The sequence below is a fragment of the Hyperolius riggenbachi genome, chromosome 3 (assembly GCF_040937935.1).
Source record: "Hyperolius riggenbachi isolate aHypRig1 chromosome 3, aHypRig1.pri, whole genome shotgun sequence".
NCBI lineage: Eukaryota > Metazoa > Chordata > Amphibia > Anura > Hyperoliidae > Hyperolius > Hyperolius riggenbachi.
The window spans coordinates 353,647,221-353,668,847 of record NC_090648.1 but is presented as its reverse complement, the minus strand read 5'-3'; the positions used below and the strand labels follow the sequence as shown (position 1 = coordinate 353,668,847).

Here is a 21,627-nt window from a genome sequence, read left to right as displayed (position 1 = left end):
CCGCCACTGTATACCTGTTCAGTGAACCCGCCACTGTATACCTGTTCTGTTCAGTGGACCCGCCACTGTATACCTGTTTAGTGAACACGCCACTGCATACCTATTGTGTTCAGTGATCCTGCCACTGCATACCTGTTCTGTGAACCCGCCACTGTATACCTGTTCTGTTCAGTGGACCCGCCACTGTATACCTGTTCTGTGAACCCGCCACTGTATACCTGTTCTGTTCAGTGGACCCGCCACTGTATACCTGTTCTGTTCAGTGGACCCGCCACTGTATACCTGTTCTGTTCAGTGGACCCGCCACTGTATACCTGTTCTGTTCAGTGGACCCGCCACTGTATACCTGTTCTGTGAACCCGCCACTGTATACCTGTTCTGTTCAGTGGACCCGCCACTGTATACCTGTTTAGTGAACACGCCACTGCATACCTATTGTGTTCAGTGATCCTGCCACTGCATACCTGTTCTGTGAACCCGCCACTGTATACCTGTTCTGTTCAGTGAACCCACCGCATCAGTGCGCATACCTGTGCAGTTAAGTGAACCCACCTACCTACGTGAGTGCACGCAGTGTGATATACCACTCCGTGCATACCCAATATGGACAAAACAGGTAGAGGAAGAGGAAGAGGTAGTGGCAGAGGCAGAGGAAGGCCACCCGGCAGGTCTGCGCGAGGTCGTGTAAATGTAATTTCGTGTGGACCTGGCCCACAGTACAGTGCTCGGAAGAAGGCACGTCCCATCACCTCCCAAGATTGTCAGGACGTGGTTGAGTATTTAGCGACACAGAACACCTCATCTTGCTCAGCCACCAGCGCTACTACTAGCACCACTTCCGCTGCATTTGACACTTTGCAAGAATTATTTAGTGTTGAAATCACTGATGCACAGCCATTGTTGTTACAGCCAGATGAATTTTCACCAGCTAATATGTCTGAGTTACGCGGCAACACTATGGATGTAACGTGTCAGGAGGATGAAGGACCTACTGATGGTGCAAGTTTGGATTTGTCTGAGGCAAGCGAAGCTGGGCAGGATGACTACGATGATGACGGTAATAGGGATCCTCTGTATGTTCCCAATAGAGGAGATGAAGAGGGGGACAGTTCAGAGGGGGAGCCAGAGAGTAGTAAGAGGAGAGAAGTTGCTGAAAGAAGCTGGGGCAGCTCTTCGTCAGAAACAGCTGGTGGCAGAGTCCGGCACCATGTATCGCCACCTATGTACAGCCAGCCAACTTGCCCTTCAGCATCAGCTGCTGAGGTCCCCATGGTGCCCACATCCCAGGGTGGCTCAGCGGTGTGGAAATTTTTTAATGTGTGTGCCTCAGATCGGACCAAAGCCATCTGTTCGCTCTGCCAACAAAAATTGAGCCGTGGAAAGGCCAACACTCACGTAGGGACAAGTGCCTTACGAAGGCACCTGGAGAAAAGGCACAAACAGCAATGGGATGGCCACCTAAGCAAAAGCAGCAGCAGCACACAAAAGAAAAGTCACCCTCCTTCTCCTCTTCCTCCTTCAGGTGCATCATCTGCTTCTGCCGCTTTCTCCCTTGCACCTTCACAGGCACCCTCCTCCACTCCGCCTCTGCCCTTGAGTGGTTCCTGCTCCTCTGCCCACAGCAGCAGTCAGGTGTCCGTGAAGGAAATGTTTGAGCGGAAGAAGCCACTTTTGGCCAGTCACCCCCTTGCCCGGCGTCTGACAGCTGGCGTGGCGGAACTGTTAGCTCGCCAGCTGTTACCATACCGGCTGGTAGACTCTGAGGCCTTCCGTAAATTTGTGGCCATCGGAACACCGCAGTGGAAGATGCCAGGCCGCACTTATTTTTCGAGAAAGGCCATACCCCAACTGCACCGTGAAGTTAAGAGGCAAGTGGTGTCATCTCTTGCGAAGAGCGTTGGGTCAAGGGTACACCTGACCACGGATGGCTGGTCTGCCAAGCACGGGCAGGGCCGCTACATTACCTACACAGCCCATTGGGTGAACCTGGTGGTGAACGATGGCAAGCAGAAAGCGGCGGACCAAATTGTGACACCTCCACGGCTTGCAGGCAGGCCTCCTGCCACCTCCTCTCCTCCTGCTACATGCTCTTCGCTGTCCTCCTCCTCCTCCTTGGCTGAGTGGCAGTTCTCCTCTCCAGCTACACAGCCCCAGCTCCGCAGGGCCTATGCTGCATGCCAGGTACGACGGTGTCACGCCATCTTAGACATGGCTTGTCTCAAAGCGGAGAGTCACACTGGAGCAGCTCTCCTGGCTGCTCTTAAGAAACAGGTGGATGAGTGGCTGACCCCGCACCACCTGGAGATAGGCAACGTGGTGTGCGACAACAGCAGCAATCTGCTTGCCGCTTTGCATATGGGGAAGCTGACACACATACCCTGCATGGCACATGTCATGAATCTAGTGGTTCAAAGATTTGTGGCAAAGTACCCTGGCTTAGCGGATGTCCTGAAGCAGGCCAGGAAGTTCTGTGGGCATTTGAGGCGCTCTTACACAGCCATGGCTCGATTTGCAGAAATTCAGCGTAAAAACAACATGCCGGTGAGACGCCTCATTTGCGATAGCCCCACTCGCTGGAACTCGACCCTGCTCATGTTCTCCCGCCTGCTAGAACAGAAGAAAGCCGTCACCCAGTACCTCTACAACTGGAGTAGAACGAAACAGTCTGGGAAGATGGGGATGTTCTGGCCCGACAACTGGACACTGATGAAAAATGCATGCAGGCTCATGCGGCCGTTTGAGGAGGTGACCAACCTGGTGAGCCGCAGTGAGGGCACCATCAGCGACTTAATTCCCTACGCTTACTTCTTGGAGCGTGCTGTGCGTAGAGTGGCGGATGAAGCTGCGAATGAGCGTGACCAGTAACCGTTACGGCAGGAACAGGCATGGGACCAATTTTCATCAGACCCAGCTGTTTCCTCAACACCTGCGGCAGCACAGAGGGGGGAGGAGGAGGAAGAAGAGAGGTCGTGTGCAGAAGACGAGTCAGACTCAGAGGATGATGAGCAAGGTGTTTCTTTGGGGGAGGAGGAGGAGGAGGAGGAGGGGACAGCGGCAGGAGAACCACCGCAGCAGGCGTCGCAGGGGGCTTGTGCTGCTCAACCTTCCCGTGGTATTGTTCGCGGCTGGGGGAAGGAGGTTGACTTACGTGACGTCACTGAGGAAGAGCAAGAGGAGATGGAGGGTACTGGATCCGACTTTGTGCAGATGTCGTCTTTTATGCTGTCCTGCCTGTTGAGGGACCCCCGTATAAAAAACCTCAAGGGGAATGAGCTGTACTGGGTGGCCACACTACTAGACCCTCGGTACAGGCACAAAGTGGCGGACCTATTACCAACTCACCGGAAGGTGGAAAGGATGCAGCACATGCAGAACCAGCTGTCAACTATGCTTTACAATGCCTTTAAGGGTGATGTGACAGCAGAACGCCAGCAAGGTACCACTGCCACTAATCCTCCTCCCGTGTCCACGCAGTCAAAGACAGGACGCTCCAGCGATCTCATGGTGATGTCGGACATGCGGACGTTCTTTAGTCCAACGCCTCGCCGTAGCCCTTCCGGATCCACCCTCCACCAACGCCTCGACCGGCAGGTAGCCGACTACCTGGCCTTAAGTGTGGATGTAGACACTGCTGTGAACAGCGATGAGGAACCCTTGAACTACTGGGTGCGCAGGCTTGACCTGTGGCCAGAGCTGTCCCAATTTGCCATCCAACTTCTCTCCTGCCCTGCCGCAAGCGTCCTCTCAGAAAGGACCTTCAGCGCAGCTGGAGGCATTGTCACAGAGAAGAGAAGTCGCCTAAGTCACAAAAGTGTTAAGTACCTCACCTTTATCAAAATGAATGAGGCATGGATCCCGGAGGGCTGCTGCCCGCCCCAAGACTAAGTCAGTCCCCGCACACACAGCATCTCTGCCTGCACGCCGTGTGACTGGCTGCCTGGCCTGCCCCAAAAAGACTAAGTCGCTCCCAGTCCCTCCACACAGCATGTCTGCCTGCAGGCCGCTTCACTACCTTCTCCGCCACCACCAACAGGGTCCGGGACTCCAGGCGGATTGCTGAATTTTTTAGGCCGCTGCTAGCAGCGGCCGCTGTAATAATTTTTATGGTGCGTGTACATGACTGCCTAATTTTTCTGGCTGCACTGAGGGCAGTTGCAACAACAAAAGAAAAGGCATGTACATGCGCCCATTCCCCTTCGTGATCATTACCTTGCCGTGGTGAAGGGGCTTGCGTATCACAATGAAGCAATGACCGGCGCCTAGATGAGTGTCTCGGGGGGCACACAAAAGATAATAAGGTCGTTGCTTCATTGTGGTCAGACCAAATTTGATCAGCTGGACAGTCACTGTTCTGTCATTCAGCTACATCAGCCAGGCCGACCATATGGGCTGTAAAGCCACCAAAACCTGCACTCTCGCCATGGTGCGCACCAGTCCAGCACGGCCGTCACTAGTACAAACAGCTGTTTGCGGTGCGTTACACGGTGAGTTTGGTGTGTCAGTGTGAAGCAGTGCCTTAATTACACTACCTGATTGATGTATACACATGCAAGATGTTTTAAAGCACTTTAGGCCTGTCATTTAGCATTCAATGTGATTTCTGCCCTTAAAACGCTGCTTTGCGTCAAATCCAGATTTTTCCCGGGGACTTTTGGCGTGTATCCCACTCCGCCATGCCCCCCTCCAGGTGTTAGACCCCTTGAAACATCTTTTCCATCACTTTTGTGGCCAGCATAATTATTTTTTTTTTTCAAAGTTCGCATCCCCATTGAAGTCTATTGCGGTTCGCGAACTTTAACGCGAACCGAACGTTCCGCGAAAGTTCGCGAACCTAAAATCGGAGGTTCGGCCCAACTCTAACACACACAGTACAGTACTTTACAGTTTATATATTTCTCAATCGATAATGAGCAAGAGTAAGGCAAGGAACACTCTTGTCTATTTTCATGCGCGTTTTCTGCACAGAAACACTCATTTAAACTAAGAAATAATGTTAACCAGTGGGCGAGTTCAGAAAGAAACTGACATCCTGCAGCATACTTTTGCTAATTTTGTCAGTTTTCTCTATCATGAGCTGCTGTGAAAAAAAACAAAAAATCGTTTTTCTGCATACAAAACACACATACTGTGCAGAAAGCGCATGCAGAAAAACAAGCGCCGAAAACTGAAAGGCAAGTGTGTCCCCTGCTTAGGACTATATCATATAAACAGCTCACGCATGCGCTTAAGACCCTGCCTAGACCCGACTGAGCCTATTACCGGGGCTGATAGCGACTGAACGGCAGACTGCGAGGGGATGGTGTGGGACTCAGACGTGTTTCCTATACAAATCCCCGTCAGCATACCATGGGTTAGCCCCGCCCACTAACCCCCTCAGGACATGTAACTATAAATTTGAAGATGGCTGCCTGACTCACTGCTTTTTTTCACCTGTCCAACTCCCTCAGGACTGAAGATACAAAGAACAGATAATTATTATTATTTTTATTTTTTTTCTTTTACTCTTACCCGGCTGTTTTCTTGATAGCCTCCGCTCAGGTTCTGACCCTCTCCTGAGCGATGCTCTTGCGCTGCATAACCTCTAAACGAGTGTTTAGCCAAGAGACCCCTTCTGCTGGTCTGTGGGGTAATTTTGCTTCAACTGGGGTAAGGTGACGGCCGCCTAAAACCAAAGCATAAACAGCGCGCTGGATGCGTTCCAACCCAACCCACGGAGGAACTGCTTCCTACTTCCGGGTGTTCCCTGTGCGCTCCACCAGAGTCAGAAACCGGAAATGCGTCATACGCAGGCGCTGTGCGGAGGGACGCCGACCCGGATATTAAAAGAAAATCCCTCTCGCTCTCCCAATGGCGCGGATCAACAAAGCGTGGATGCCTTTCTGGAGGAGGTAGGGGGAGTGATTGCATCTCCCATTCTATACTATATTTTAACTGTGCGACATATTTACACAGATGTTCATAAATCTTAGGTGTGACAGACACGTTGACCGGCCCATACCCGTGATTTATAACTGAAACAGGTGGGCATAATTTTTTTCTTGTGGTCTTTTCACATTGATCAGCACACCACTGAAACTTTTTATGGCTATATCTTTGCAGAACTTGTTATCTGCGGATATGGAAGCTAATGCGCAGCATCCCCAGGATACAGACCAGCGCAATACTAATGGGTAAGAGTTATTAGTAGGTAGGTATATAGGAAGGGAAAAGAGGTGTTTGCTGACGGAAGTTTTTTTTTTTTTCTATAATTCTTACAGCCCCCAGACGGCAGGTCCTTCTACTGAGGCTCCCAGAGGTTCTCAGGCTCAGGAGGCATCATCAGGATCAAGCAGAAGATCCTCATCAAAAAATCAATCCAGTTCCGATCAGCATAGACCAAATAGGGAAAAACGTTATTGTTGGGCTTGCGGTGATTATCCGCTCCCCGGTAAACTAGTATGTGGAGACTGTTTCTATACTCTACCAAAGGAAAAGGAGACCCCCAGCCCTGACTTGCCAGCTTTAATTAAAGACATAGTGCAACAAACATTAATGGAACATACAGCTTCTACTTCAGCACATACTTTTAACACTGACGAGGACAACTATCCCTATGATGAGGAGCAGACTGAGGAGGACACTGTAAACTTGGGATTTGACTTTGCATTGGTTAACCCCTTTATTAAATCTGTTAAGGAGGCAATCCAGTGGGAGGATCAGTCGGAACCACCCACCAAGTCGAAACGGTATTACCCGCATCTAAAAAAATCTACTATCTCATTTCCCATAATGGAAGAAGTAACTGAGTTGTTTAAAGAGGAATGGTCAAAGGTTGAAAGGAGGGTACCCTTATCTAACAGATTAGCAAAAATGTATCCTTTAGAAGGTGAATTACCGCAGCAATTAGATTCGCCCCCTGTAGTGGACGCAGCGGTAGCTCGATTGGCCAAACACGTAACACTACCGTCTGAAGACGCAGCAGCCTTTAAAGATGTTATGGAAAGGAAGGTAGATGCTGACCTTAAAAAGAATTATACAAATATAGGAGGGGCTTGTCGCCCTGCAATCGCTTTAACTTCTGTGGCTAGGGCACTCAAGTCATGGACTGACAATCTAGAGGGAGCAATCCAGGCAGACCTAGATAAAGAATCTCTTTTTTCAGCTCTAGAAGATTTTCGTGTGGCGGCGGATTTTGTCGGCGAGGCTTCTTTTGACATCTTAAGATGTTCGTCGCGCGCCATGTTTAATTCAGTCACCTCTAAGAGGGCCATGTGGTTAAAACCCTGGTCGGCGGACACAAATTCTAAAGTCACATGGTGTAAAATCCCATTCGACGGGAAAAACTTATTTGGCGAAAAACTCGAGACCGCGATCAAGAGAGTAACCGGGGGTAGATCTGGATTGCTCCCTCAGGATCGTCGTCTGAAGAGACAACATACCACAGGAAATAGAACAAATTATCAGTCAAGATTTAGGGAATATAGCTCTAACAGAGGGGGCCGAAATTTTCGTCGCCAGTGGCAGAGCGGACAAACACAAATCGCAAAATACAACAAACAAAGAGGAGCCAATGCAACCCCTCAACCGTCCAAATCATTCTGAAGAAACGCTCGCCCACACGGAAAAGGTGGGGGGGAGACTAAGCAGGTACTCCCAAGTGTGGGCGAAGCTAATAGACGACTCCTGGGTAAACAATACTATCAAGAAAGGCCACTCGTGGCATTTCAAAAACGGATTTCCCCCAGACCATTTTCAAGCTACGAGAATACCAAGATCGCAACAACACAGGGACATTCTGTACCAATATGTGGACGAACTAATAAACAAGGAAGCGGTAATCCAGGTTCCCCAACAGCACAGGTTTCTAGGCTTCTACTCCCCACTATTTTTTGTCAAAAAGAAAAGTGGCGATCTTCGCCCAGTATTAGATTTAAGACTACTAAATTCCCACATTTCATTAGAAACGTTCAAGATGGAATCACTGCAAACAATCCTACCATCAATCCAGTTAACGGACTGGCTATTATCCATAGATTTGGCAGATGCCTATCTACACATACCAATCCAAGAAGAATACCAGAAATATCTCAGGTTTGCGATAGGGCCTCAACACTTCTCCATAGCCTGTTCACCTGGGGAGACGTCTTGGAGGATATTTCTCTGCACCCACCTTCAGATCGATCCGGTGTGTTCTATGACCTAGACTTTGGATGTGTTGTTGCAATGTGCCTCTGAGGAAGCGGCTTATGGCTGCGAAACACGTGTCAGGCATTTGTATGTGAAGGTCTGATGTCGTATCTACATTTATCACTTGCGTTCTGAAGAGAAAATTGGAGAATAAAAGAGAACTTTTGGGTTCACAAAAAACCCCGCCTTCGTGTGTACATTGAACTGTTTAACATAATTGATAGGGGTGGAACCATATTACTACTTTTTATTTGTCAGTATTATAGGGCCACAACACTACCAATTCAGGGTATTACCGTTTGGAATTTCGACAGCACCCAGGACCTTCACCAAGGTACTAGTGACAGTTATAGCATTGCTCAGAGTGAGGGGACTCCGCATTCATGCATATCTGGACGATATACTCCTGATAGCAGCTTCGCAAGACATAGCCCTACAACACAGGTCACTGCTCCTCGAAACTCTACACCAGTTCGGGTGGTTGGTGAATTGGAAGAAGAGCGTTTTGACACCGGTTCAAAGACTAATCTTTCTGGGAGCCGAGATCGACACCTTGGAGAATTCAATCAAACTCCCGATAGACAAGATGCACAGTATAATGACACTAATACAAAGAACGGAACGGGTTCAAACATTACAGGCGAGAGAATGCCTAAGGGTTTTAGGCACAATGTCATCAACCTTACTTATGGTAAAGTGGGCAAGATGGAACATGAGAGTCTTTCAGGGAAACTTCCTAGAACAATGGGATGGAAAGAATCTACAACAAAGTATAATAATAGATCCAGCGACAAAAACGCAGCTTGTATGGTGGAGGAATCCGACCAATCTACTAAACCATCACAGCCTACAGATCGAGGAGCCACTAATTATAACGACGGATGCAAGTCAAGGGGGCTGGGGGGCACACCTCAACCATCTATATGCGCAGGGCACATGGAGATATCCAACACGCAATGTTTCAGCCAACATATTGGAGCTAAGGGCAGCGTTCAAAGCACTCCTATACTTCGCAAAAATAATTCAGAACAAATCAGTTCTCTTAAGGATGGACAACACCTCAGCGGTGGCCTATATACGGAACCAGGGGGGCACCCACAGCCGTACGTTGCTAAGGGAGGTCTCGCCTATTATGACATGGGCGCAGGAGAACTTATTACATCTACAGGCGATACACATACCAGGAGTCCAAAATGCAATAGCGGACAGTCTAAGTCGAACACGTTACGACAACAACGAGTGGTCACTCAGCACAGAGATATTCAACATGATCTGCACAATATGGGGACAACCACGGATAGATCTAATGGCAACGCCGGACAATTCGAAGTGCAGAATATTCTTCTCCCGATACAAATACAAACAGGCTGCGGGGTGGGATGCACTAACAACAACGTGGAAAGCCAATCTGGCATATGTGTTCCCACCTATACCAATGATCTACCAGGTACTGAAAAAGATACAACAGGAAAACACGGTAGTCATAGCGATCATACCAAATTGGCCCCGCAGACCATGGTATCCCCTGTTGCAGGAACTTCTAATAGCTCCCCCAATACCATTACCATGCCCACGGAATCTTTTGTCGCAGGGACGCCTACTCCACCCCAAACCAGACATTCTATCACTGACGGCCTGGAAGCTGAGAAGCAAAAATTGCAAACATTAGGGTGTTCTCAAGAGGTAATAAAGACATTACTGCAAGCAAGGAAGAACTCAACGAACTCCACTTATTATCGTATATGGTCTAAATTTATTGAATCTGCAGTAAGGAACCAAACAGATCCTTATAAACCAAAGGTAACAGAGATACTGCAATTTTTACAGCAAGGTCTAGACCTAGGATTAGGACTTAACACACTAAAGGTACATGTCTCCGCAATTTCGGCACTCACCGACCAGAGGTGGGCATTGCACCCTCTAATCATCCAATTTATCAAGGCAGTTACGAAATTGAGGCCACCAAGGAAAAATCTATATCCACAGTGGGACCTACCGTTGGTGTTAAAAGGATTGTCAAAACCACCATTTGAACCACTGCGACAGTGTACTTTACAAAATCTGACGCTGAAGGTAGTTTTCCTCATTGCTATCACGTCTGCTCGGCGGACTTCAGAAATACAAGCACTGTCTTGCTCTAGTCCAGTGATTCCCAACCTTTTCCGGCCCGGGGAACACTTTCTGACCATATTTTTCTCCGGGGAACGGCGGGGGGCGCGCGGGTGTTTGCGCGACCTAGTGGACAGTGCCGTGTGTAGCAGGCTATGGGGGGGGGGGGGGTCTGGGGTGCGGCTGCATAGCTAGCATAGTTGCCCCAGTATAGGGAGTTTAGTTGCCCCAGTATGGTTAGTATAGTTACCCCAGTATAGTGCCCCAGTATAGCTAGTATAGTCCCAGTATGGATAGGTAGTGCCCCAGTATAGGTAGGTAGTGCCCCAGTATAGCCAGTAAAGTGCCCAGTATAGCTAGTATAGTGCCCAGATAGCTAGTATGGTACCCAGTATAGCTAGTATAGTGCCCAGCATACCTAGCATAGTGCCCAGCATAGCTAGCATAGGTAGGTAGTGCCCAGTATAGCTAGTATAGTTGCCCCCAGTGTAGCTAGTTTAGTTGCCCCCAGTATAGCTAGTTTAGTTGCCCCCAGTAAAGCTAGTTTAGTTGCCCCCAGTAAAGCTAGTTTAGTTGCCCCCAGTAAAGCTAGTTTAGTTGCCCCCAGTATAGCTAGTACAGTTCCCCCCAGTATAGATGCCCAGGAGGGGGGAAGCAGCGCTAGAAGGAGGGGCAGTGGAGGCAGCGGTGGGGAGGGGGGAAATATCCCCCCCCCTCCCTCACCTGGGACCCCTCCTTCTGCCTCTCTCCCCCTCCATTTAGCGGTGGCAAGTGCAGGGCGGCTCGGCGGCGGGGAGACATGCGCAGACTTACCACTTCTGCGTTCCAAGCGCCGGCAGCGTCATGTCATCAGATCTCCGCCTTCAATGCCGCCCACTGCTCTTCCGCTAATCAGGAAGCACAGTGGGCGGCATTGAAGGCGGAGATCTGACGACATGACGCTGCCGGCGCTTGGAATGCAGAAGTGGTAAGTCTGCGCATGTCTCCCCGCCGCCGAGCCGCCCTGCACTTGCCACCGCTAAATGGAGGGGGAGAGAGGCAGAAGGAGGGGTCCCAGGTGAGGGAGGGGGGGGATATTTCCCCCCTCCCCACCGCTGCCTCCACTGCCCCTCCTTCTAGCGCTGCTTCCCCCCTCCAGCGTACTGGACGGCACACCTGGCACCATGCCGCGGCACACTAGTGTGCCGCGGCACAGCGGTTGGGAATCACTGCTCTAGTCCATACTTACAATTCTTTCAGGATAGGGTGACTCTGAGACCCGTACAGGAGATTATTCCTAAAGTAGCAACCTCCTATCACTTTAATCAAGAGTGGGATTTACCAAATTTCATAGACGAAACAATGGAAAACCCAAGGTCGCTCGATATTTCCACAATTCTGGCGGAATACTTGGAGGTAACCAAAGAAATACGCAAAACTGAGAGGTTATTTATTATCCCGACAGGGTACAGGAAAGGACATGCGGCTACAGCAAGGACAATAGCCACTTGGTTAGTGAAAGCAATCATGATAGCATATAAATCAAATAACAAAGAGCCACCAGAAGAGGTTAGAGCCCATTCGACAAGAGGAATAGCCTCATCATGGGCAGCATATGCGAGGGTATCTCCGGAGACCATTTGCAGAGCAGCGAATTGGTCTACCATCCACACATTTATAACTCACTATAAGGTGGATCCAGCATCAGGTACAACTGCAGAGTTTGGCAGGAAAGTACTGTCTTCCATAGGAAAGTCTCATATTTGTACAAATTCTGAATAAAGAATTATATTATTTTCAGCATCAAAAAGATCTCCCACCCTGTCTTCTTTCTTGTTAATAGCTAAATCCCATGGTATGCTGACGGGGATTTGTATAGGAAACAGGAAAATTGTATACTTACCTAACCGTAATTTTCCTTTCCTGTACAAATTCCACGTCAGCATACGGGATTTCCCACCCATAGTTCAGTGGGAGTGAATTTGCCTAGTTACAAAAAGCAGTGAGTCAGGCAGCCATCTTCAAATTTATAGTTACATGTCCTGAGGGGGTTAGTGGGCGGGGCTAACCCATGGTATGCTGACGTGGAATTTGTACAGGAAAGGAAAATTACGGTTAGGTAAGTATACAATTTTCCTGTTTATGGGGCGCGAGAAAGCCCCGAGTAAGTGTAAAATCTTTACTATATACAATCTCTGGTACACTTTACTGCACCTCATCCGCTCCTGTTTATGTGTAGAGTGCTTGCAGCTGGCTGCAAGGATCCAGTACTTGTGGCTATCTCCGCATGTGCATCTGCTACTGCCTGCCCTGGTTGCGCCATGCAGTGTTTCTTTACTGGACATTAACTGCACCGTGTGTCAACCACTGACATCCTTGTGGTTACAAACGCTTCCTTTCGGTTGCATTATTCAGCAACTGTAAGGAACTTTAACCAGACAAATTAGCGGCTAAATGGCGTGTTTAATCAGCCATTTAGCCAATATTCTGAATGATGCAGTCCTCTTTGAGATCAGTTTCCATGTTTACAAACATTTCATGTCACATTTTGACATTTGAAAAAGAGATGCTTTGAGCACTTTATGCCATGTTTATCCGAGCCTAGAATCTGCTTTGCTTGTGGTGTGGGAATGTGTCTGTCCTTCACACAATCCTTTCCTTCCCCATAACATACCCATGTGCATTAACAGGCAGGAAGTTGGGGAAATTCCCATCATAAGGTTATTTCAGAATGACAACACATTTCAAGATATTTATTCCTGCTGCCCCAGCGGACCACCATCCCTCTCTATAGGGAAATGATGGGATGTAAGATCTATACATATTAATAGAAAAGCGAGGGAAAGTGGACGTGGCAGCTGTGTTTGACAGGCATGTGTTTACATGCAGAGCAGTATGAGATGTCCTATTAGCCCAAACAAAACATCAGTCATTGAGCCTGGAGCTTTCAGTGCACAACTCGATGACAAAACACATGCTGGGGTGCCGAGTTTCCAGCGTACTTCAGTGATCATTGTACTGAACAGGACTCCCGCCCACCATGAGAGAGGGGCGGGGACAGCTGCTGTTCTGAGGAAAGCTATACTGAGTGCTGCTGAGCTCTGGCTATCACACTCTGATCACCTGTACCAAGTGCTGAGGAGCTGCTCGTAGCACTGTGGCTGCTGCACTGAGCTATCCTGGCTACTGCTTAGCATTGAGGCGAAGGGATCCTATGCAAAGCCACTCTGTCAGACCATCACTACCTTAGGAAGTGGGAAGGCTGCTTCTTGCAGTGCATGCTGCTGAGCACTGGCTGTCACTGTATGTCACCTACCTGTGTGGAGGAGCTTCCTCCTGAGAGAGCTCAACAATGCACAGCTCTGGGATTGCAAAACTTGGCTGCTTCACTACCTTCTCTCTACAGGACCTAACTAGTGCAAAGAGATATATATACAGCTAAGGAAGACTACAAACACATCACTCAGCAGCTAAGGAAGACTACAAGCACATTACTGTAGCAGAAGAAGTGAATTCAAGGACAGAGACCTGCAGTTTGTTGGAGTTTTGTTTTTTTTGCAATAGTGTATATGAATTGTTAGATGCATGATATGGATGTACTGAGTGGGCTTCAGCTGTGGTGTCCATCAGTCTTCCTGTGACTTTTATATAAGTAGTGCCCGCATATACTGAGAAATCAGTGCCCATGCTGAATTTAGTCACTACAACCCATACAGGACTTTAATGCCTCACACTTTCTTGGCATGGACTTGACTTCTGCTGGAAGGACCCTAGAAAGTTACCCAGTAACTTCATTTCACTTTATCATGTGACTAAAATGGAATTTACAACTTTAGCTTCCACCGTGGTGTACAATGATTCAGGGAACAGCAGCCACCAGGAGCTAAAGATCTGGCCGTACGCAGCATGGGAGTGTGCACTGATTATTATCGCAGTGGGGTCCATGATTGTGTCCACCGTTGTGGGCAACATTTTGGTGGTTTTAGCCATATTCACCAGCCGGGCTTTACGAGCTCCGCAAAACTTGTTTTTGGTGTCGTTAGCCTCAGCAGACATTCTCGTGGGAGCTTTAATCATTCCTTTTTCCTTAGCCAAAGAGGTCATGGGCTACTGGCATTTTGGAAGTATATGGTGCAGCATGTACTTGGCCTTAGACATTTTATTCTGTACTTCGTCCATTGTCCACCTGTGTGCCATCAGTATGGATCGCTACTGGTCTGTTACCAAAGCGGTCAGTTACAACCAGCGACGGACGCCCAAGAGGATCAAGAGTATGATTGCGGCCATCTGGGTGGTGTCTGCCATTATCAGTTTCCCACCTATCCTAAAAACAAACTCCCATAAAGAGAACAAGTGTGACCTGAACGATGACACCTGGTATGTTCTGTTTTCGTGCACTGTGTCCTTCTTTCTTCCATGCATCATTATGATACTGCTGTACTGTCGTATCTACAGAGTGGCAAAGCATCGGGCAAATACAGTGTCCCATCTCAGGAATGGGCTTCCTGACAGTGCCAATGCCCCACCGAATGCATGTTATATCCAGGAATGTTCAGAGCACCATCCCCCTCATAATCACCAAGATGCTGATGAGATGGACCTGGAGGAGAGCAGTTCTTCCACCCATAGATTCTCAGACTCAGCTCACCATAATATGGTCGATGAGGCAAATAATGCCAAAGCTAAAAGGCTTTCATGGGGGGTAAACCGTGGCCAGCCAAGCAGAGATCGCTCCATTTCTATCACTCAGACGCGTTTGGCGCAGCTCAGGGAGAAGCGCTTGACATTCGTGTTGGCTGTGGTCATTGGCGGCTTTGTCATTTGCTGGTTTCCATTTTTTTTTACATACAGCCTGGAGTCCATCTGTAAAGGGAGATGTGGCATCTCTGATGCACTGTTTAATTTTTTCTTTTGGATTGGATACTGCAACAGCAGCCTGAATCCTGTGATATACACCGTCTTCAACCGGGATTTCAGGAAAGCATTTCGGAAGCTCCTGCTACGTTCTTCAAAAAGGACCATGTGAGGTGACAGGTGGTGAATGCATCGCCATGTAAGAACTGTGAGCAGAGTTGCATGAGCTGCCTAGTTTATTGTTGCGAATGAGTTAGTTCACACAAACTCTACTTCCTGTCTAGCAGACCTTTATGGCTCAGGCCAAAACTCAGACGTTGTACATGTTACTTCTACATGTTGTTCATGTGTTGCCCGATTAGAGCATGTCTATTCATGTAGAACTTACTGGAGGAATGTCCCTGGTGAGGGACACTCAGCGTCATTATTCTCGTCACAAATAAATGTCTAGATTTCACATGACTAAAACTTACAGCTGAGTATGTGTGTTTTATCAGATGAAACATTTCTTGGCTGGTCAAGAGGTTAGCAGTGAATTATATCACCTGTTTACTTTGCTGGTTAGTTACCTTACGGTAAGCATGTGAGGACAGAAATGTAGCTCCTGCCAGTGCTGACAGGATTTTAAAGGATATATTTACTTATACCACAAAGTGGTTAATTCACTAAAGAACTTTAATCTTAATGTATGCAGAGAGTGCACATTAAAATTACCGGCATTTACGCAATTTGCGTAGGGAGTTACGTGGTGTATACATGCACCACTTATGCTGCATGAGTAATCTGCAACACAAGTGGTGGGGCACATATATAGGGTGCTACGCAAATTGCGTATATGCCAGTTATCCTAATCTGCACACTCCAAGATAACGTTCATTATTGAATCAACCCTTAAATGTGCAAAATCAGCCCTAAATTGCTCCCTGACAATACTGGAGTTCTGATTTCTCTTCCTTACGAGATCTGAAAACTTTCTGGTTGTATGTATGACTTGCACTTCTTTGATGGCAGTCTGTGTATGTATAACAAGCATTTCTGTGGCACTTCCAGTTGGTCTGACAGACCCATGTCTCTCCCTTCTAGTACATGCAATCCTCCCTTCTACTGCTTCTTCTTGATGTCAGTATTACTGAAGACTGCTATATGTATTTCCTTTCAAACTTTGGTAATTGCCTGACTTTCCTGATGATCTTTTGGCCTCAGTACTGCTGTCTGAATTACACAACTGAATCAAGCATGCAACTAGTGTTGTCAGACTTTAGTCAGTGCACCTGATCTGTATACTTGTTCTGAAGAAAAGCTTAATTATAAGAGGAACAAGATTTGCAGGCAACTGTCATTGTTTAAAGGGAACCTGAAGTGAGAGGAATACAGAGAATGTCATCTTCATTCTCTTAAAAACAATTCTAGTTGCCTGATTTGTGTGCTAATGCTTTGCCTCCAATTACTTTTAAAGGGACCCATGTTAAGAGACATATAGAGGCTGCCATATTTATTTCCTTTTAAAAATTACCTGTTGCCTGGCAGTCACGCTAATCTTTCTAGTCAGTAGTGTCTGAATCACACATTTGAAACAGGCATGCAGCGAATCTTGTCAGATTTTTGTCAAAAACATCTGATCTACATGCTTGTTCATGGTCTGTGGCTAAAACTATTAGAGGCAGAGGATCAGCTGGACAGCCAGACAATTTGCACTGTTCAAAACAAAGTAAATATGGCAGCCTCCATGGTCTCTCACATCGGGTCCCCTTTAAGTCACTGTCCAGAATGAACATACGGATCAGATGCTTTGACTCTGGTCTACCTCCACTGGCTGTATGCTTGTTGCAGGTATGTGATTCAAAGACAACTACACTAGCTCAGCGTAACAGCCAGGTAACCAGCATTTTTATAAGAGAATGGCAGCCTCCCTAACCCATTCACTTCAGGGTTCCCTTTAAATAAACATAGTGGATTCCATATCCCTCCTACTACACTGCCTTCCCTCCCAATCTGCCTTGCCCTATCAGACCTGATGTGAAGATCACAGACATGTAAATCATAGATGGGCAGCAGTGAGAGGTTAGCAAGGAGCATGTAGAGAAACTGGGAAGCTTTTAGATCAGTAGGCAACACCACATCAGGCATAATTCTCTCTGATCTATAAAGGGGCAAATCAGTAATGCATTACAACTGCATTACTGTTTAGAGGGTAGTTGGTGGCTTATTTATATGAATGTTATGTACCTACCAATCTTTATCATGAAATTCCACCTCTGTTGAGGAAAAAAAAACCTCTTCATCTATACAAAATGTTATAATTAGCGAGAGACTGAAGCCAATAAAAATAGCACTTTTTATTTACCACTCCACTTCTGCAATATCAGCTTAGATGAATTGCCGCATTCCCACGGCATAATGAGGCCTTTAGCCCCCCTGAAATCCCCAGGGCAAAAAATCCCCCGTTACTTCCTGGAGGAGGCAGAGCTTTTCGCTGTAGCTCTGCCTCCAGTTTAGTCAATCAGCCCTGATCGCTGCCTCTCCCTGCCCCTCTCAGTGAAAGAAGACTGGGAGAGGCGGCGATCAGTGCTGATTGTCTGTACTGGAGGCAGAGATACAGCCCAAAGCTCTTGCCTCCCCGGGCAGCAAAAATCCACGACTTTGAAAGTAATGGATTTTTGCTCCAGGGTTTTGGTGGGGGGTGGGGTTACAGACCTTGTTTTGCCGCGGGAATGCAGAGATTCATCTTAGCTGATATTGCAGAAGAGGAATGGTAAATAAAAAGCGCATTTTTACTGGCTTCAGAGTCTCTTTAAAGAGAACCAAACACCGCTTTTGTGTCCTGGATTCTAATAGCTATAGGAGCGTTGCCATATTCCCCCTGCCCTTGTAGCTGCACATTCTTTTTCCAGGGGAAGGTGTGAAGATAGCATCCGTGACTTCTGTAAACTCTTTGAAGCACAGTGTCCAATCCACCCACCCACCCTGCTGATCAAAAGCCTTTTGTTTGCTCTCTGCTGATGTGTTCAAAGAATATTTACACCAGTCCTTATCTGCCTGAAACTTCTGTGGTGGGGCAGGCCTTGGAAGTAGGCTAATAAAACCCTCTGCTAAATGTTTAAATGCAAAATGAAGAGGTAAAATTGAAGTTTTTTTTTATCAATGAGCCTCATTGTTGGCATGCATATTAAATGTGCTATTGAGATGCACTGAGTGCCAAAAATGGTGCTTGTTTCCCTTTAATGCCATGCATTATTTCAGATTAGTTATCTTGTATATTTAAATTCAAATACCAAGTAGATATGGTTAAAGACATGCTAATAATTCTGACTTGCATTCAAATAGCATGCAGCTTAAAATTTGACCAATTAAAATAGTCTGGTTGTGCATTGAATAGGTAAAATTCCAAGCTACATATGTTTACATTAAATTTGTGTGCAAATCACAATTATTAGTATGTCGTTGACCATATCTAAAGCCTGGTACACACTTTCAATTATAATTGGCCAATCACTGACCAATTTTACCACCTCTATGTAGTATGAGAGTTACCACATATTGAATACTATGAAAAGATTGTGTAGGTACCCCATCATACTACATGGAGGTGGCAAAATGTATCAGTGATTGGCCAATCGGAATTGAAAGTGTGTACCTAGCTTTATGCTGAGCAGCTCAAAACTGTGTAGAATAGAATCTGCAGAATTGGGAGTGTTAGTTCTTTCAGCTAGTCATTTAGTTTGTACAGGTGTGAAAAACCAGTAACAACTGTTCCTGATCTGTGCAGGTCATTTCACTTGCAGGAAGGGCAATGTAACTGGCATGTCTGTAGTGATAACTAGACAGAGTACAGATTTCAGACCAGAAATGTAATACGGTTTTGTTTTATTTTAGTACAATCAAAGCCAACTGGGTAATTTTTAATAACAATGAACCAGGGCTGTGGAGTCGGTACAAAAATTATCCAACTCCGACGCCTCCGTTTTTGAAACCACCGACTCCAACTCCAGGTTCCCAAAATGGCTCCGACTCCTTAAGGTGGCCACTAAAGATCCAATCTTTTTCATCCAATTTTACCAAATCTATGTAGTATAAGGATAAAATGATTGAACACATTGAATGGATAATTAAGACAGTTCCCTTATATTACATAGAAATGGTAAGATTGGATGAAAAAGATTGGATCACTAGTGGCCACCATTAGTCTAATACTTACCAGGGCTGTGGATTTGATACAAAAATCATCCGACGACTCAGTTTATGAAATCACCGACTCCAACTCCTAGTCCAGGTATCCAAAATTGCTCCGACTCCTCGACTCCGACTCCATCACCTACTCCACAGCCCTGCATTGAACTGAAAAATGTTTGTGCAGCACTGATATGTGCTCAAGGTCTTTTAAAGTGGAAAAGTGGAATTGCACTATAAAAGGTACAAGATCTGATCTGTCATCCCGGTCCTCGCTCCAATAACAGAATTAGCTTGAGAAGACACTAAAGCTGGTCAATGAGATGCTAATGATTCACTTGTGCCTGCAAATTTAAAGTAACTTGAAAGTGGGCCAATCAAAATCAACAGGATTGCCCAATTCTAAGCTCCATACAATGTGCATTACATTTTTTATGCAAGCCTGAATTATTTGCCTCTCATTGGCCATGTAAGGCCTCTTTTCCATGGACTGTTAATAGGCAGTGAAATGCCTCTCAAACGCTCACAATGGCTTGTTGCTGCCTGGTAACTGCACACTGCAGCCTGATAACTGCTCACTGCAGTCTGGTAACTGCTCACTGCTGCCTGGTAACTGCTTGCTGAGCACACAGCTCAACAGTCCATGGAAAAGAGGCCTCAAGGAACCACGCCCTGGCAGCTGCTCCTTGGCGTCTTAAAGGGATACTTAAGCCTCGATTAAAAAATAATTTTTACTTACCGGGGGCTTCTACCAGCCCTCTGCAGCCGTCCTGTGCAGCAGGGCGCCATTGCGGACGGAAACGCGAAGAAGGAGACGTGTGGCCAGACCTGTGCAGGAGCAGTAAACCTGTCGGCAAAAACAAACTAGCTTTCAACGGGATTCGTGAGTGACTACAAGGGCACGGGACGGCTGCAGGAGGCTAGTAGAAGCCTCAGGTAAGTAAAAATGAATTTTTAAATGAGGCATAAGTATCCCTTTAAGCCTGGTACACATCCAATTTTGATTGGCCAATATTGCCACTTCCATGTAGTATGAGAGATTTCCTGCAAAATCTGTAGGCCCTCATACTACTTGGAAGTGGTAAAATTGGCCAATCATTGGCCAATCAATATTGGCTACTGCCTAAACCACTGATCCAGAACAAGTTACGAGTTATGCTTAGAGCTGTCAGAATATTGCAATGCCTCATGGGATTTGTAGTTCCACCACAGCTGGAGTGCCAAGGTTAGCCATCACTGGCATATGAGATTTTTTTCTGAGCAATAATGCCGGCAGTAGCCACACTCAATATCCTAGTATCCATGTGAGGGTTGCAAAAGCGATGCAATTAGATTGTAATGGGGCGTTCACATCAGCTTGTTAGCAGTGCCGTGCTACGGTGTTGGTTTCAGCAACGTGAGGCATGCTGGGCAGTACCGGATAAGGTGCGCGCTTACAAGTGCAGTAAAGCACACTTTTCATGTACTGTACACTTCAGTGTGCGCATCCCAAAATATGCATAATGCATCAAGCGACTTTCTCCCTCCATTGCAATCCTGTTTTAACAACGCCCTAATCTGCAACTAGCCTAGAGCAAGAGCTTGGTCTATAGAATAGAATGGGTGGGGACAAAGACCCCTGTCTCAGGCATATACATCTTGTACTATTTGCAGTCATTGTGCTATGGCCATTGTCCCAATTAGTCATATGCAACCAGTACTTACCTTTTGGTTTAATTATATGGGGATGAAGCAGCTGATTTAAGTATGTGCAGATGTATTGGCTTTTTTTAATTCCTTTCATGACTTTAGTTCACCTCTGCTAGTAGTGTGGTGCAAGGGCAATGGGTTGCTATACACTTTAGCAGTCAGCTAGGCATGTTTTCATGTACCGCGTGTGCCAGTTACTGCACACACTGGCTTTTTGCCTGATGTTTTGTTAAGCTGAAAATCCTAATGCAGCACATGATTTTGTTTAAATGGAAAACTCACATGGATTTAATAAGTTAAAGTATTCATCAGGGAATCTAGTTTTTTTTCTAGTATTGTTTTTATTATCCGGTCTTCTCCTCAGGGTCCTTTATCCCTGCACTCGGCTACTGTAGTTTATTGGCACAGGCCTGCAAGTAATGCAGAGCCCGGGGGCAGCCTGAAGAGGTAACCCAAAAAAGGTTGTGTAGGGAGCATGGCCAGGGACGGCAGCATGGCTGGCTTCTCTGTTCCCAGCACAAGAATACAGCTGGAGAGAAGAGCGTGATGTTAAGGAATTGAGATACCTACAGATTTTCATGAAAACCTTGTTCAGCGTTTCTGTGCAGCATCCTTATGTGAAATGACACATTTGTCAGGAGAAGAATGATTTCCTGTAGAAAT

The 21,627-nt window shown here is 46.8% G+C and overlaps 1 protein-coding gene across 1 annotated transcript; it reads left to right on the top strand.

Moving 5' to 3' along the window:
• The first annotated feature begins 13,287 nt into the window (after positions 1 to 13,287).
• LOC137561521 (alpha-2Db adrenergic receptor-like) lies at positions 13,288 to 15,580 on the top strand. The gene has a single exon (XM_068272830.1). It carries the CDS (start codon positions 14,072 to 14,074, stop codon positions 15,278 to 15,280), a length of 1,209 nt encoding a protein of 402 aa, XP_068128931.1. The 5' UTR covers positions 13,288 to 14,071; the 3' UTR covers positions 15,281 to 15,580.
• Positions 15,581 to 21,627: the final 6,047 nt, after the last annotated feature.